The sequence below is a fragment of the Spermophilus citellus genome (genome assembly GCF_964194105.1).
Source record: "Spermophilus citellus genome assembly, chromosome: 1".
NCBI classification, from domain to species: Eukaryota; Metazoa; Chordata; class Mammalia; order Rodentia; family Sciuridae; genus Spermophilus; species Spermophilus citellus.
In genome coordinates, this window is record NC_138182.1 from 276195489 (window position 1) to 276211150 (window position 15662).

General features: G+C 42.0%; 1 protein-coding gene across 3 annotated transcripts in view; it reads right to left on the reverse strand.

The window, feature by feature from the left end:
• The window catches only part of TRIO (trio Rho guanine nucleotide exchange factor), a 342164-nt gene that overhangs the window by 124213 nt on the left and 202289 nt on the right, over positions 1-15662 (reverse strand). For all 3 annotated transcript variants that reach the window (XM_081288471.1, XM_081288470.1, XM_081288472.1), the window contains exons 12-16: positions 8987-9156; positions 7770-7944; positions 3672-3867; positions 2761-2927; positions 447-566 (exon numbers count right to left, since the gene is read on the reverse strand). In XM_081288471.1, the coding sequence (XP_081144597.1) occupies positions 447-566; positions 2761-2927; positions 3672-3867; positions 7770-7944; positions 8987-9156 (828 nt within the window). The remainder of the gene's footprint in view (positions 1-446; positions 567-2760; positions 2928-3671; positions 3868-7769; positions 7945-8986; positions 9157-15662) is intronic.

A 15662-nucleotide genomic window follows, 5' to 3' on the forward strand; every position in this document is an offset into this window, starting at 1 on the left:
GCTTGAGGAGTTTTATTGTTAGCATTATTTACTGAAAAGTGAGTTCATGATTTATACCAGATCTTGGTGAAACCCAAAGCTCTCTGCTTTGCTGGTCACATCGCAAGACTGTACCAGCAAGATCAGCAAGGCATTAAAAAACTCAGCCAAGACTAATTTGGGTTCCCTGGTTCCAAGGCATTCCTGATCAGAGAAAGTGCATCCTGCAAAGGACACTGAAGCTGCTTGGTGTGTGGACCCTCACTGAAAGGTCACCTGGCTGGGATTTGTAACCTCACTTCTCTTCAGCTGGTGTTCCATCTGAGGTAACCAACAGTAGATTTATAAGCATTCTCATTTCTTTACCATTTGAGCCCTGGGCGGTTCCATAGTCAGTACCATGTTAGGAGTTAGAGGCTGGTCCCATGTTGAGAAAGACTCACCACAGAGACAGGGCACCTCCTCACCTCGATAGCATGCTGGAACTGCTCATGCTCTCTCTGCAGCTGCTCTGCCTCCTGCAGTGAGCTGGCTGTGATCAGCCCGGCATTTAACATAGACTCTCCATTGCGTATCCACCCCAGCACCTGAAACATGACACAGGGTTACTACAAGTGGTGGACTTTCCAGTGCATCTTGCAGACCACAGGGAGCAGATCCAAGTCTACAAGGTGGTCAAGAGGTTCTTGGCAGGGATGAAGTTCTGGTTGTTTTTAATATCCTACTGGCATAGCCCAACAGCTTTCATTAGCACCTGATCCCAAGAGCTACAACTTTATTATTTTTAATACAGAATGGTGGAGAGACAGTGTGTTGCATGAGAACAAAGGTCAGAATAGTTTGAGGAGCTGGTGCAGTGGTGCAAGTGATTTGGGAGGTGAGGGCAGGAAGATCACAAGTTCAAGGCTAGCCTCAGCAGCTTAGTGAGACCCTGTCTCAAAAAAAAAAAAAAAAATAAATAAAAGGGATGGGGATGTGGCCCAGTGGTAAAGCATCCCTGGGTTCATTACCCAGCATCCTACCAAAAAAAAAAAAAAAAAAAACAGTTTGAGGACCACATATTAGAAATCTTACTGACACAAAGAATCCCCATAAACAAAAGAAGTATTTTCATTCCCTTTCAGGTTCTTTCATTCCTAATGAACACACAAAATTGGCAAACTGCTTGATAAGGGGAAATTATTTATTTCATTTTCCAACTTAATGTTAGTGCTAATAAGAGGCACAACAACCGAAGTGTGATCTAGGTTGTACTACCAGGCTCAGGCTCAAACCGTGAACTTCTCAAGTTCACATACAAACAAGATAGAAAGCTAGTTCTGACAGCAGAAGCCACAGAAACTGTGGAAAATCATTCTGGATAGTTATTTGGGGCAGAGACTCCTCGTTACCTACACAATAACACTTCTGCTCTTATTTACACAAACAAAACAAAATCCCCACAGATTTTGGGAGAACATTAAAAATAAACAAATGAACAAAACCACTTCTCACCTCCTGTCACAGATTACTTACAGCTATGACAAAACCAAATCAATGAGACCAAAGCAGCAGCATCTGGGAGAGTTCGTAAAAATACTTTTTAGTGCAGTTGCCACCTCCTGTTATACTTCCCCATTCCTGGTGCTTGGGGTGTTGAGGTGATGGCCATTTGGCAACCATAAGGGAAAGGCCACCTATCATCAAAATCTCAGCCTAATGTATCGTATGGTCACTGAATGAACATTAGAAATCTACTCTCTGCTGGGAAAAAATATGGTGAGGGGAGGGGAGAAATGCTTTGTGATTTGTTTTGTTTTCTACAGTGCTAGGGATGAAACCAAGAGCTTATTCAGGCTTGGCAAACACTCTACCACTGAACTATATACCCAACCCCAGGAAAATACCTTTTTAAAGGCACTCTTAATTTCTCTTACAAACGAAGGTAATTGCTAAGGCATATACTAGTTTGTTTCTTAAATAAGTGTGTGTGTGTGTGTGTGTGTGTGTGTGTGTGTGTGTGTTTGGTAAAAACAAACACTTAATAAGCAGATCACAATACTTTGCTTCAAATATCCACACTAATAGTGGCACACAGGAGACCAATGAGCACTTTGGAGCAGTTCCAAGGAGACAGAACATGTGCCCTAGTGTGAGTGCCACCTGTTTCTTCCCCACATTCTGCTCATGGACAGAGGCATCAGGTGTCCTCCTCCAATCAAACCAGAACACCACAGCCTCATTTCCCCTTCACTGAGCTTTTTATCAGCAGACTCCCTTTGTCCATGGGATAAAATGCAAAATCCATGAATGGGGACACCCACTGGCATTTGGTTTGAAGCAATTCCATGTGTCCTGTTTTCATTTTGTGTCATGCCACCCAGGATGTGGAATTATAGCATCCTGATAATCCAAGAAATGTCCTATCCCTACACAGACTGTGATCCTGTCCAGACTGATAACAGTATTTGCCACTCCCCCAAAATATAGTTATTTAGCTTAGGAAGCAATGTACTCAGAGTTCCAAGCAAGAGAGAACCAATAACAAAACAATGATGTGGATGTTACCCTCAAGTGCTATAGCTGCTGGGCAGAAAAGCCATTTCTACTACAGAATAGAGAGCTGTGTAGGCCAATGGCTCCAATTTCACAATTAGATATTATATTGGTGTATTATCTTACATGTTAAGGCAGTGTGTTGTAATGAGGAGCACATTATCAGGCCAGAATTCCCAGGTTGTCTGTCCGTGTTGTCAAGGGTCCCAGGCAGCCTCATCTTGGCACAACTCATCCTTTGCTCACCTGTTTCACCTCTGCCTGTAGATGGCGCAGCTGCACGCACTGCTCCAGGTGCTTCCGGTGCTGTTCTGCAGCTAAATCCAACTCCTGCTGCTTTTCATGAAGAAACTCCAACAGGTCCTGGACTCGAGTTGCCATATCTACATCTCTATCACAAAGCAGCTCCACGCCTGTGGACATTGAAGGGAGAGCCTAGAACTCAACTAGCATTTCAACTTTCTGTTCCCGTTAGATGGCACAATCTGCTCTGTAATGACCTGCCTGCTGGAGCCAGACCGCTGTGCTGGTGGGCAGGCTGAAGAAGGGTCCAACCCAGTAGAGGGAGTCTCCCAGCATGCTGGTTATCTGAGAACATAGAGGTGATCAAACTAAACCTATTTCCTATATCGTACACAGTGGCCATGCAGCATCCTTTGCGAATGTGTGAACTTCGATTTCTGTAGTTGTCCTCAATATACACAGTTTTAAGAATTTACTTTTAGTTTGTGCAAAACAAATAATATTGTATACAGGATTGTTGCCAAGTAAGTTCCTAATATAAGAGTTACATTTTTGAGCTTATAGTGACATCTGCTGGCAAAATATAAACTAAGAAAAAAATAAAAATGTGAAAATATTTTCTTATGGTTTGCATTTCATTCACAGATAAACACATCATTTTGTAACACTAAAGTACACGCTTCTTGAAATAACACATGAGAATACTATTCAGGTTAAGTTTCCTAACCATATGGTTGAATGTAACTATAATATGGGAAATAAAAAAGCAAAGCATTTCCTTTTAAAGATCAGACTATTGATAATAGCCATATAACAGGGATACAGAATTTGCAGACACCGCATTGAAATAAACTAAATTTCCATGGTGATAAAAAGAAACCACAATTGGTATAGGATGGAATAAGTCTTCTTACCAGAGGCCTGGACTTCATTGACATACTGCAGAAGATCCTGCCCTTGGTGAATGACATCAAAAGTCAAGTTATTCATGGTCAAGGCCTTGTCTGCATGGTGCTGGAGGCGCTGTTCTGCAATTGTGAGATCTTCTGTGTCAAAGTCATTCATTTGTTGAGAAAGCTCATCATTCCAAGACTCAAGGTCTGAGATGATCTAAAAGAGAAAAGCATTTATTTAAGACTGAGACTTAAAAATATAAATATGTGCTATCACATCTCACTATATCAAAAGTAAAAGCTGTTGAATAGATAAGTTCTGTGATATATAGATGATGCCTCAATGAATCTGTTTTTTTTAAAGAAAATTAAAAATAAACAAATGATCGTAAAGTCAACTGAAGAGGCTCCCACACTGGGCAATGGTGGAACAATTAGTTGTTCAAAAAGAAAATTACCACAGTTGAATTAAAAAAAAAATTAAATACACAAAATTTCATTAAATCCTAGTATAGTTTAAAGAAAAAGAGCTAAAAAGCACCCCCCTAAATAATAATAATAAATGAAACATTGTTGAGGGGGCCATTTAAAAATGGAAGGATCAGGACCCACTGCCTGAATTGCAGACCAGTCCAGCATCCCTGAAGAAACAAGAAAAACATGATGTGCTTTCTCATGGGAGAGCTGTGATGTGACACCTCTGCAGTGTACTTGCACAAAACAGAACCTGAGTTTAACCAGGCCTTTGTATCTGATGTCTAAGTTTAGAGGAAATACCAGGGAAAGGAAACAATTTAACTTAAAAGAAGTCAAGCAAGGAATAAAAAAAAGAATGTGGGACCTTGGTTCCTTTTACAACTGACCCATGGCAATCAAAAAGTCATGGAATGAAAAAAATAATAAAAAGTTTACAAAATCCAGGAGGAGCACAGGAGAGTTGACTGTAGATTAAGAAACTAAGCATCAAATGCAGGAAATGATCCCTATGCCCCCTCCTTAACTGAGGCCCCTATGTAAATCTGAATATGTGCTGGGTATTAGAAGATGGTAAGAAATGACTGCTTAGTGGGCAAGACGTTTAGTGCATCGTAGGAGGGTGTAAGAATATAACCTTATTTTTAGAGATCCTTAGGAAAGTAAACTGATAAGCAGGCAGACTTTCTCTGAAATACTTTAGAAAAAAGAAAAGAGGGACATTTAAAGCAAGGGTGGTAAAATCTTGAATTTGGAGGACAGGCATTTAGTGTTTCACTATACTATCTTCTCTACTTTTGTACAGGTTTGAAAACCTTCATAATATGATTTTTTTTAAAATTAAGACTAAAAATTATAAAATCCTCCAAAGAGGAAGAACATGTTGTAAAGGAGTATTACACTGGACATTTCAGTGGAGTAACAATTCCCATGGAATTAGAAAATTGTTAACAAATTGTTAACAATTTCTCATTTATTTATCCACATGAGTATTAGCCAAATTAGTTTGAAACTCTGAGAAAGCAAAAGTTTACAAAAAAAATCTATGTAGGAGAGAACAGAGGCAATAAAAAGGGTTCTCAAAATTCTTACAGCACAACTCTTCCTACTTTATTCTTTTATTACTGAAACATACACACAATACATTTACATTGTATTATTACATTGTACTCTTCTACAAAATTCATAATTCAAATAATGCCAAATTAGATATAAATAAACTATGAAAAAAGTGAGAAAAAATATTCTTAAAAAGAAAAAACAAATCATCATAACTTTAATCTTTATGTCTACTCTAGGTGGGATTTTTCTTTCTTAATGTTTGTTTTCTGACCTGGAAGGGGAAGAAGAGACTTAGGTATGGTGGGTGAGCCAGCCTCACAATAATGTCTCAGGGAGACTACATCAGGCTCCAAAAGCACTCAAGCAATGGATAATAAACAAAGATCAATGTGTTAAGCTAGCAGGATCTAAAAATCCTCACTGAGCACAAAAAAATTGCAAGGATGCTCATGATCAAAGGGTCATCAGTAAAAGGTCCTGTCCCAGTGATGAGCATTATAGCTTGTTAGCTGCACAACAAAGAAAAGAAACTGTGGCAACAACAAAACTCCAGAAAGAGGAAGTCAGGTTCTGAATACCGATTCTTAGGAGAAATAACTACAAAATAATTTTTAAAATGCTTCTCGGAATCTGTAGTTAGTCTACATTTCTCTCCCTAAATTTACCCATAATTTTGACTGTCTTCATAACTAAACTGTCACAGGATGCTATGTTTCTGATTTTGTTGTTCTTTTTAGATCAACAAAGCAGATCTTATTTGGAACATCTGCAGACTTGGAAACCAATATTCTAAAGAGGATCCCACAAATTTATTGAAAGCCTTAGTCCATTGTGAGATGCAGATGCTATCCTAGCCAAAGGACAGAAGCTAGGAAAGATTTTTTTTAATTAACCAAGTAAGAGAAGACTTTCTACCACAAAAGTAACTCTGTGCTTCTGAGAGCAGTTAGAAGAGAGGGATCTTTCCAGAAGATAGAAGAAGCACCAGCCATATCTCACTGATCACAGCTTCAAATTTCAGAATCATTAAAGAACATGGGGATTCTTAGGCCATGATCTCTGAAAAGCTTTTAAACCATTTCTGACAATGGCCTGAGACTTAACTGAAGGTTAATTTCCTCAGCTCAGGAATGCACTCACCCAAGGTGCTTTATCACTGGCTTTATCTAGGGAAAATGTCATTTTGTGGCTTCAGTGTGGGGAAAATATAGGTTTATATTTCCTAATTTGGTTCAGTGAAAGTGGAAATATAATAAAAAAGCCCCCTTTTTTCCTTCTTTCAGGAAGCATTAATGCAAATGAAATCAAAATCTTTTTTTCAAACATCAGAATGTCTTAGAAGAAAAAAAATAATACTTTTGATTGATTTGTGTTTGTTAACTGAAAATATTCAATAATCAGGTAAGTTTCAAAGGAGCTAGAGAGGAAATGAAGCTTGCTCCATCCCTGCACACAGTGCCGCCACCTCTACCCAGGGCAGGCCAGGCTGTGTGTGGGTCTGTTGGGAGATGCCAGAGTGCTGCTTCTCTGCATGGTTTCCTGTCCACCTAGAGGTTGAGTCGTGGTAAGCTCTTGAGCAGGCTGAGCCAACACAGTGGTTAGGGTTTAACTTCTTGTTTTTAGCTGACAACAGCAACAAGAGGAGCTGAGAAGGTGCTTCTTTAATCAAAGTGCAGGAGGCTTGGTCAAGCAGTCCACACAGGCACCTGTGAGACCACCCCCCACCACATACAGAACTGCCCGTGGGCAGCCCACAGATGGGCCAGAAGCAGTCCACAGCTGGAAATTAGCCTGAGCTGAAGGCACAAGGTATTCTGGTTCCTCTACGTGCTTCTCAGGCAGTTCAGTCTCATCCACTTAAAACACTTACTTCTGCTTGACTGGGTCAAGCTCAAAAGAAAAGATCTGTCTCACCAAGAAATCAGAACCACCCCCTCTTTTTGTTGAAGAAAGATAAAAGGAGCCTGTATCTATTTCTCTTATTCACATATAAGGTGCAAAAGTCCATTTTCAGGTATGAATTATAGAGAATCTGAGGGCACCTCTATGAGGAAATACAAACTGAGTTCCCTACCATCTAAAATGCACAGGCTTAGGACTACTCCCACTCTAGGAAGAGAAGTTTGTTGGTGGGGATAGGGTGGGGAGAGAAAGGAAGAGAAGAGTCAGAGGAGAAGAAAGCGGGGCAGAAAAGGAAGACAGAGGGTATCAACCCTAAGCTGTCAAATCAGCGGCCACATACCCGGACAAGGAGGTCTCACTGTTTTTAAGAGTGCTACCTTCTATTCCCCTCCCAACACTAGCTTGCTCTGCTCCTGCCAACTGAGCTGTGTCCCTGGCTCTTCCTTATCTGCTCCCAATACACTCTCCAACCCCAGAATCCAGAGCTGAGCCTCTAGCCTCCCAGGGTCAAATGAGGAAGTTGTCAATATCTCCAGGAACTTCCTTCCAGCTCTGCCCTTCTGGAGTGGAAGCTGGGGGAGTAGGACAGGACACAGGGCAGGAACCAGGACAGGGAAGAGGAGGGAAACCAGGGCTCTGGGCTCTCACAGGACAGGAAGGCAGGGAGTGGAGGACACTCACATCTATGGCATCCCTCTCAAATATGCGCAGCTGCAGGAAGAGCTCAAGCTTGATCTTGCGCTCCTGGAAGAGTTCCTCCATCTGTGACTGGGCCTCGTCCAGCTGCTGCAGCACCGTCTCGATGTGGTTGATGGAGCTGTTATGGGGGGTCTTGTTACTGGAGATGGCAGAGTCCCTGTGAGGGGATGGAAGGGAATGGGATTTTAACAACAAAAACAGGAATTGAATGAGAAAGTCTCACATTGTTAGACACCAGATCCGGCAACTCAAATATTCAGGGGAAAGAAAGCTGGCAGGAAGCTGGACTTTGTCTCAGAAAATGGAAGACACTGCCTCTTCTGCAAAACAACATTAGGCTCCTTCCTCTGAGGACATGCTGCAGAACTTCTCTGGCATGTTCTCCAAGTCACTTTCATTAGAAGTCTCATAATCACAGAAAATTACTTTGGTAGAGTTTTATTTTTAGCCACTTCTCTCCTTAAGAAGAGAGAACAATGAAACCTGTTTAGTACAGTGACAGAGTCACATCACTTGTGAGAGTTAACCTTTAATGCAATCAGACTGTTAGTGAGTAACTTCTGACTGACTCTCAGCAAAGAGGATATCATGGATGGTTATCCATCAACAATTTCATCCATCCTCCTCCAGGTGATACATGGGGGGTATTAAACTTAGGTAAGTAGTTCTTACAACCCAATAAAAAGAATTTGCAAATTTGCTTCTCAAGGAAACATAACCAATGCTGCACTGCCTCTTGCCAAGGGGAGGACTGAAGGCTGAGTGTCCCACCACGTCCAGATCTGCCTGCCTGCAGTGTGAAAGATAGATATCAGCCAATGTGGAGGCAGGTCCCTGGGGGCCCTAGGACATTATTCTAGGAGGTTCAGATTATCTATTTAGAAAGAAACGTCAGTAATTTCCAGTTAGATATTAAGAGAAAATACTAATAAAAGATAAATTCTGAGGATTACTAGTCAAGGTTGCAATGAGAAAAATTATGGAATTAAAAAACTTTACAGGGAAGAAAGGAAAGGGAGAAAAAAATGAAGAGAGAAGAGAGCTGGTGCTCCCCTTTGAATTTATAGATGGCATCTATTCTCTACTCAGATGGGGAGAATTACAAAATTAGAGCTAATTATTCAAAAAAATACAGGAGGAGGGAAATCCTTGGCAGGACTTGGACATCTGTGTCTGACAGGCAAGGGGTGTGGGCCCACCTCAGCTGCTGAATGAGGTCCTCCCCTTCCTTGATCACGTTGACCGTCACCTGCAGGGTGGTCTGCTGCTGCTGGCCGAAGCGCTTGATGAGCTCCTGCACGGCTTCCACGGACTCAGCATACACGTCGTCCAGCAGCTCCTTCTGCAACTCCTCCAGCCACGTCCACAGCTGGGGGCACAAGGGACACGGTGAGCAGCAGCGCGCAGACACTGGGCCACACGCAGACACGCAAGGGGAACTGTGACAGGCTGCTCCCAGAGAGACAGGGAGGAAAGGAAGGAAGGGAGGCAGCAAGGGAGGGAGGGAGGGAGGGAGGGAGATGCATCCCAAAAGGTCCAACGCCAGCGGAACACACGCACAGAAAAAGCAGTACACCACCGCTGAGGGGAGAAAAATAAACAGGCAGTGAGGCGGAAGGCACTGTCACAAAAGAGCAAAAGGAAAGGGAAGGGAAGCCACTCATTCCCATTCTTCCAAGGCTCCAGCTGGAGCATGCTGGAGATCCAAAAAGATTCCCTCTGACAACAGAAACGTCTGCTGGTCACAGAGGCAATCTTTGACAGCATTCTGCTAGCAGACAGGCAGTTTTATTTTTAGCAAAGGCATTATACACCATTATTAATTATTAAACTATGCTCAGAGATAGGTGCTTCACATTCCTCAGGGGGAAGCAATGTGGTAACATGAACTCACCACCAGGTCTGGTGGGACTGGGATGTGACACACCCAGTCCAAGCCCCCAGGCTTGGGGTCAGAGGTCACCCTTCCCTGGGAGCCCAGGGAGTGCACACTGAAGGCACGCCCTCACTGCTAGTGCCACTAAACACACCGCCAGGGACATGGATGAGTAAAGACACCTGAGAACAAGAGCAGCCAGAATGACTGAAGCCCTGGTGGGAGAAGGGGATGGACATGGCTACTTCCTGGAGGCCATTAGACCCTTCAGATCTCTAGGGGACCATTCCAGGAAACAAAACAGGCAATTAATTAAATTGAACAGGCTCTGGTGGCTTGTCAGTGTTGTCTCCATGAGGACACTTCCAGCTTCCTCAGGGATGCTTCATACTGTCGGCCAGCCACCTCAGCTGCAGAAAGGTCAGGTAAAAGAGATCACCCTGCCAGTGGCTGCCACCTCTGGGCTCACAAGTCAAAACTGCAGTTACAGAGAAACTGCTGATGTTGGGTCTTTTGTTTCCAAGCTAATCTCTTTTATAAAACAGCTCTACTGAGACATGACTGACACAGGGAAACTTCATGAATTTAAAGTGCCCCATGTAGAGAATTTTGACACGTCTACACCTCTCATGTCTCATGCCCTTTGTTATTCTTCCTCTCTGGCAATCACTTATCTGCTTTAGCCACTACAGATTAGCTTGCATTCTGTTAAAAAAAAAAAAAAGTATAGAAATGGAATTGCACAGTATGTATTCTTTCTTTTTCCTTCATCTTGCTTCTTTCATTCAGTTCCTCTGAAACTCATCCATACTACTATGTGTACCAAAAGCTCATGATTTTTAAATTGTTACATAGCATTTCCTTATATGTACCTACCACAATTTATCTATTCATCTCTTTATGGACATTTGAATTATTTCCATTACAAAAAAAGGTACTAAAAACATTTATATACAGTTTTTTGTTAGAACTTATGGTTTTTTTTTTTTTAAAGGGGGGGGGTAGGGAGGGAGGAGAGAGAGAGGAGAGAGAAATTTTTTTTAATATTTATTTTTTAGTTTTCGGTGGATACAACATCTTTATTTTATTTTTATGTGGTGCTAAGGATTGAACCCAGCGTCCCAAGCATGCCAGGTGAGCACGTTACTACTTGAGCCACATCCCCAGCTCAAGAACTCATGCTTTGCTTTCTTTTACGTAAATATCTAGGTGTAGAATGGCTGGGTCAAATGGCAGGTATTTGTTTTAGTTTAAAGAAATGGACAAACATTTCCAAAATGGTGCACTGTGCTTACATTCCCACCAGCAGCGCAGAGGAGTTCTCACTCCTCTTCCTCCTCACCTAGGGTTGCTGATCTTACTTTAGCTATTCTAGATGAGTAGTATTTCTCTGTGTTTTAGAGCTACAGTTCCCTAATGACTAGTGAAAGCATGTTCAGGAAAGCTTTAAAGAGGTCTTTTAATAGGAAACACATCAGCTGAAAACCATCTAGTGATACTTTCAATTTGCATACAGAACCTGACTTCCATTTTTAATAGAGAAAAGTTTAAAACATCAATTTTGTACTATAGATATCTTCCCATTTGATCTAACATTTTCCACAGAAAACATTTCCAGTTGCTGTAAATCATGTTGTATGCCATTATACTGCAGTACCACAGTGGTCTTAGGCACTAGATACAATACTGTGAGATTTGGAGTAAGGCCATCTAGACTTAAGGAATGCTTTGACCAAGCATAGCTCTGACCTGAGAGAACCACTCAATTTCTCTGAGACTCAGTTTGCCGGTACAAATACCACCTGGATACCACTTCAAGGAGTCAGTAAGAGAACCAAGTAGAAAAGATTGCAGCAGAAGCATCCTGTGTAAACAGCAGTGCTCTGGACACATGTTAATTATCCTCATTAGAAGGATGGAGTCGAATTAACTATATAGACAAGATTTGATCAAAAAAAACCCCAACTTTGGGCCAATTAGTTTACTCTGAGCAATAAGTAATTTATCAAAACAAGTTTGCATTATTTTATTGAAAGAGTCAAAATATTTAACCCAAAACAACCATGACAGTTTGTCTAACCAGAGGACTTTTCTACTTAAGAAGGTCCTTCCACATGCAGGGGCAGGGTGGAACAGGTGACAGGCCATACACTGAAGTTGTCATTGCTCCCAGTGAAGAGAACCCTGGAACACATGGCCACTCACCTTTCCAAGAGGAACATTTATGAAGAAGTGGCCCTTTGCAACTGCGTTTATTCTGCTGAAAAAGGAAATGAACCACTTACTTAACTCTCGTTTTTCAAAATCTCACCTGAATGCATTTGCCTCACTGAAGCTGCTCCCAACCCTGTTACTACATACATGAACCTAGGAAAGGAAATGTCCCTGGAGCTCCCAGCTATGAATCAAGGCCACTGATGTGTTGAGCCCTCTCCCTGACAGTGGCTAGTGTCCTTCGTGCACTAATGTCCCAGGAGCTGTGTGAATCTCAGGGCTCTCAGACAAGATTTGATTAAAAAAAACAAAAAACAAAAAACAAAAAAAACAACTTTGGGCCAATTAGGTTACTCTGGGATCTCAGCAGCCTCTCCTCAAAATCACTGTGACTTAACTCAAGGACCTGATGTGTGGGGCAGGTAGGCAGAGTGCCTGTCTGGGTTGGAGAGCCTGCAATATTCTCTTTTCCAACAAATGCTACCAGAAATACCCTTTAGTTTATGACACATTTTAACAAGTCTCTCTTTTATACACGGGTAAAGAGAATATAAAAAGTAGCTTAGAACTGGCCTGGTGCATGACGTGTGGGTATGCTTCTACATAATGTCACTGCGATAGCATCGATTAATGTTTCTGCTGTAATGATAATTAGGATAAAACTCTTCCCCTAAGAAGAATGTAGATTCTGAAGCCAAATATATGAATTCAAATCCTGACCTTAAATAGAGAGACCTGGTAGATTAAATAAGATGATACGTATAAAGAAATAAGTAAACGCTAGCCACTATTACTTTACAAGAAAAATCTTTTCATAAGAAGAAAAATCACAAAATTTTAAAATCTTCTTTCTCTAGACAGTTTTCAGAACATATCCAGGTTCCTATTAAATGTTCAATATATGTCACTTAACATGGTAAATTTAACACCATCACACATTTAAATCCTTTTACTCCTAAAAATAATATAGTATGAGACAAAGGTACTAGAATAGTCTGTCAGATTCCATAGAAATTGCTTCCTCTCAAATCCAAGGGGAAGTGTCATGAGTAGGTGGGAGGTCAAACCATTGTCCTTCCACCTGATCAACAACAACCAGCATCCCCCCTATATGAGCCTGGGTGCTTCAATGTGTGTCCCTGGTGCAATGGGCTCACTCTACCTGGCCCACCAGTGAAACCAGAAAGGGCTAATGCTACAGAGGAGAACTCATCCTGGGATTGCAAAGTTAAGGAAAATGAAATTAAATTAGATAGAAGGAGCAAGGCTGTGTTTAAAACCATAATGCTGAATTCCTAAAAGTCCTTTGCCCCTTTAGAATTTTTGTGTCTAGTTCCACAGGAAATATTCTACTCAACTTGGATTTAAAACGTCTTAGAGAAAGGTCCTTCCTAATGTCAATTGAGGATGCACTGACACACATCATTATGCGGCATGATTCAAGTAAAGTCTATTTTTAAAGTTTTTAAAATGATGCAGGATGCCTAAAATACTCCAGAATAAAGAAATCAGGAAAAGTCTCCGGGATGCCTGCAACATTCTTAACACACATTTCCTAAGGGTGAAAAAAAAAATGCACTTCTGTGCAAGTTGTTAATTATAATAAAATAGATATACCTTTATCCAATAGCAAGAAGAGAGTTGCACCCTGAGTGCATAGCAACCTGGTTTTCTACTTTGAACCATGGGTTAAAGCTGGATGCTGTGGTACATTCCTGTAACCCTGGTTCTGCTGAGGCAACCTGGGCAATTTAGTGAGGCCATGTCTTGAAATTTTAAAAAAGAATGGGAGGACAAATCACAGGCTTAGGTAATGCTGCCCCCTAGAGGCTAAAAATATAAAGAGTGCTTGATGATCTCTCCAGTGCAGACTAATGTCCAAGGAATTCACAAGCCAGGGCAGAAGTTCTGGTGAACTTGAACTCAGACTGGAATGCACACGTGTACAGACCTGGCTCATGGACCAGGATACAAGGAAAAGGATGGGCTGGGGACAGACATGAGGTTCTATGGAGAAAACCTCTGTGATGAAGATATGGGAAGACTCCCAGCATCACACTGAGTCTGATCCAGGTACATGCCCTTCCTCGGCCTCTTCTTCACTGATGTCTGTAGGCCTTGCAACTCTGCTTGAAAGAAATCAGGAAAAGTCTCACCTCAAGAAGAAAAGGCCCTTTCTTCACTAATTGTAGGGGAGCCCACACCATGGAGGGCTCCTAGAGGAACCTGAGCAGGGCATCTTGAGAAAGGACAAGACTTTCAGGTGATTAAGTGGATGATGGGATTGGAGCCCTGAGACCTGGTGGTTGCTGTAACCCCAGGTGTTCCCAGGTGGATCAACAGCTGGCACATGTGAACACAGGCTTCAAGTTGTTTAGGAGTTGGGGCACAGAAGGAGGGTACAACACACCAGCTGCAGTCCTTTATCCCAAGTGTGACCCAGAGAAAATCCTTAGAGCACTCTACCTCTTCTCATCTATAAAATAGGATCATTTTACTGTCTACATCTTCACTAACTCACAAAGCCAGTTTGAGAACCCAATGAGATTACCAGAGAGGTCTGAAAGTGGATTCTCACACAAGAACTTGGTACACAGAAGCTGCTACCACTGGTGTCCGTCTCTCCCCACCACCCCCCACCCCACTCTTGTTTTTGAAAAAGACAATCACATGGGTACCAAGTGCACTGGCAAGCTGTAAAGCAGCAAAGGACACATCATAACCATGGCTTCCCAGAGCTGCTGAAAGTTAAAAGCAGAAGTGGGCAGTTTCAATGGCAACTTGCAGGTGCAATTTCAGAAGGCAACCATTATGCACATAAAATGTGATTCTGTTTCAGGTATAAGACACAGGGATAAAAAGAGAACTGTTCCTACCACGTACAGAACATTCTTCTGTCTGAAATAATGAACTGTGCTTTGGGCGCACACGCCTACTGCCTTGAATTGCCTACTGCCTTGAATTGCCTACTGCCTTGAATTGCCTACTGCCTTGAATTCTTGGGTGGGATAAAAGATCCCTTAATATGCTAAAAGAAAATGTATGAAAGATGTATGGGGTAGGGATGGGAATAGAGGGCAAATCAAAGTCAACATCATGAAGTAATATCAATTCAAATGTATGTAAGAGGAGGAAACAAGGAGGAAAAACCAGAAGTGTGTTCTGGGCATCTATACATGTGAGAGGAGAAAGTGCACGGACAGTCTCTTTCCTCAGTCCCGGAGGGCTGACGCCCCCAGAGACACGTGAGAATAAGGTGAAGCACCTGTGATATGAAAATCTTGCCCAGCCAGGCACACAAAATGCCAAGTGACTGACACAGAGTTAACAATCAATGTGGACCAGTGGGACTTCAACTACCCAGACATGACATCAAGCCCACTTCTACTAATGTCAAATTTGACATTAGGGATTTTTATTTTAACTTTTTAGATTTCTTTCCATCTCACCAAAAGATTAGACACACTCTCTGTGTTGGCAACTGGGAGTGTCAAGTTTGGGAAAAGTTCCTCCTCACTCTCGGTCATCTAGAGACTGACCACTGTCCCCCTGAAATAGTCTGCAGCTAGGTGAAGTGCAATTCTTCCTTGCCATGACAAGTATGCAAGTCTCTGAACATGGTGCACACTCCCACTGCTTGCCTTTTCCCTGGGCTAATATTTTATTCCTTGAGGTCTGCTGAAGCAGCATGACTTACACCTCTTCTGACACCAGCTCACTCTCCTCAGAACATGCTCTGCTCTCAAAGTGGGAACTGAAGAACTGAACAAAATACCCACAACCCA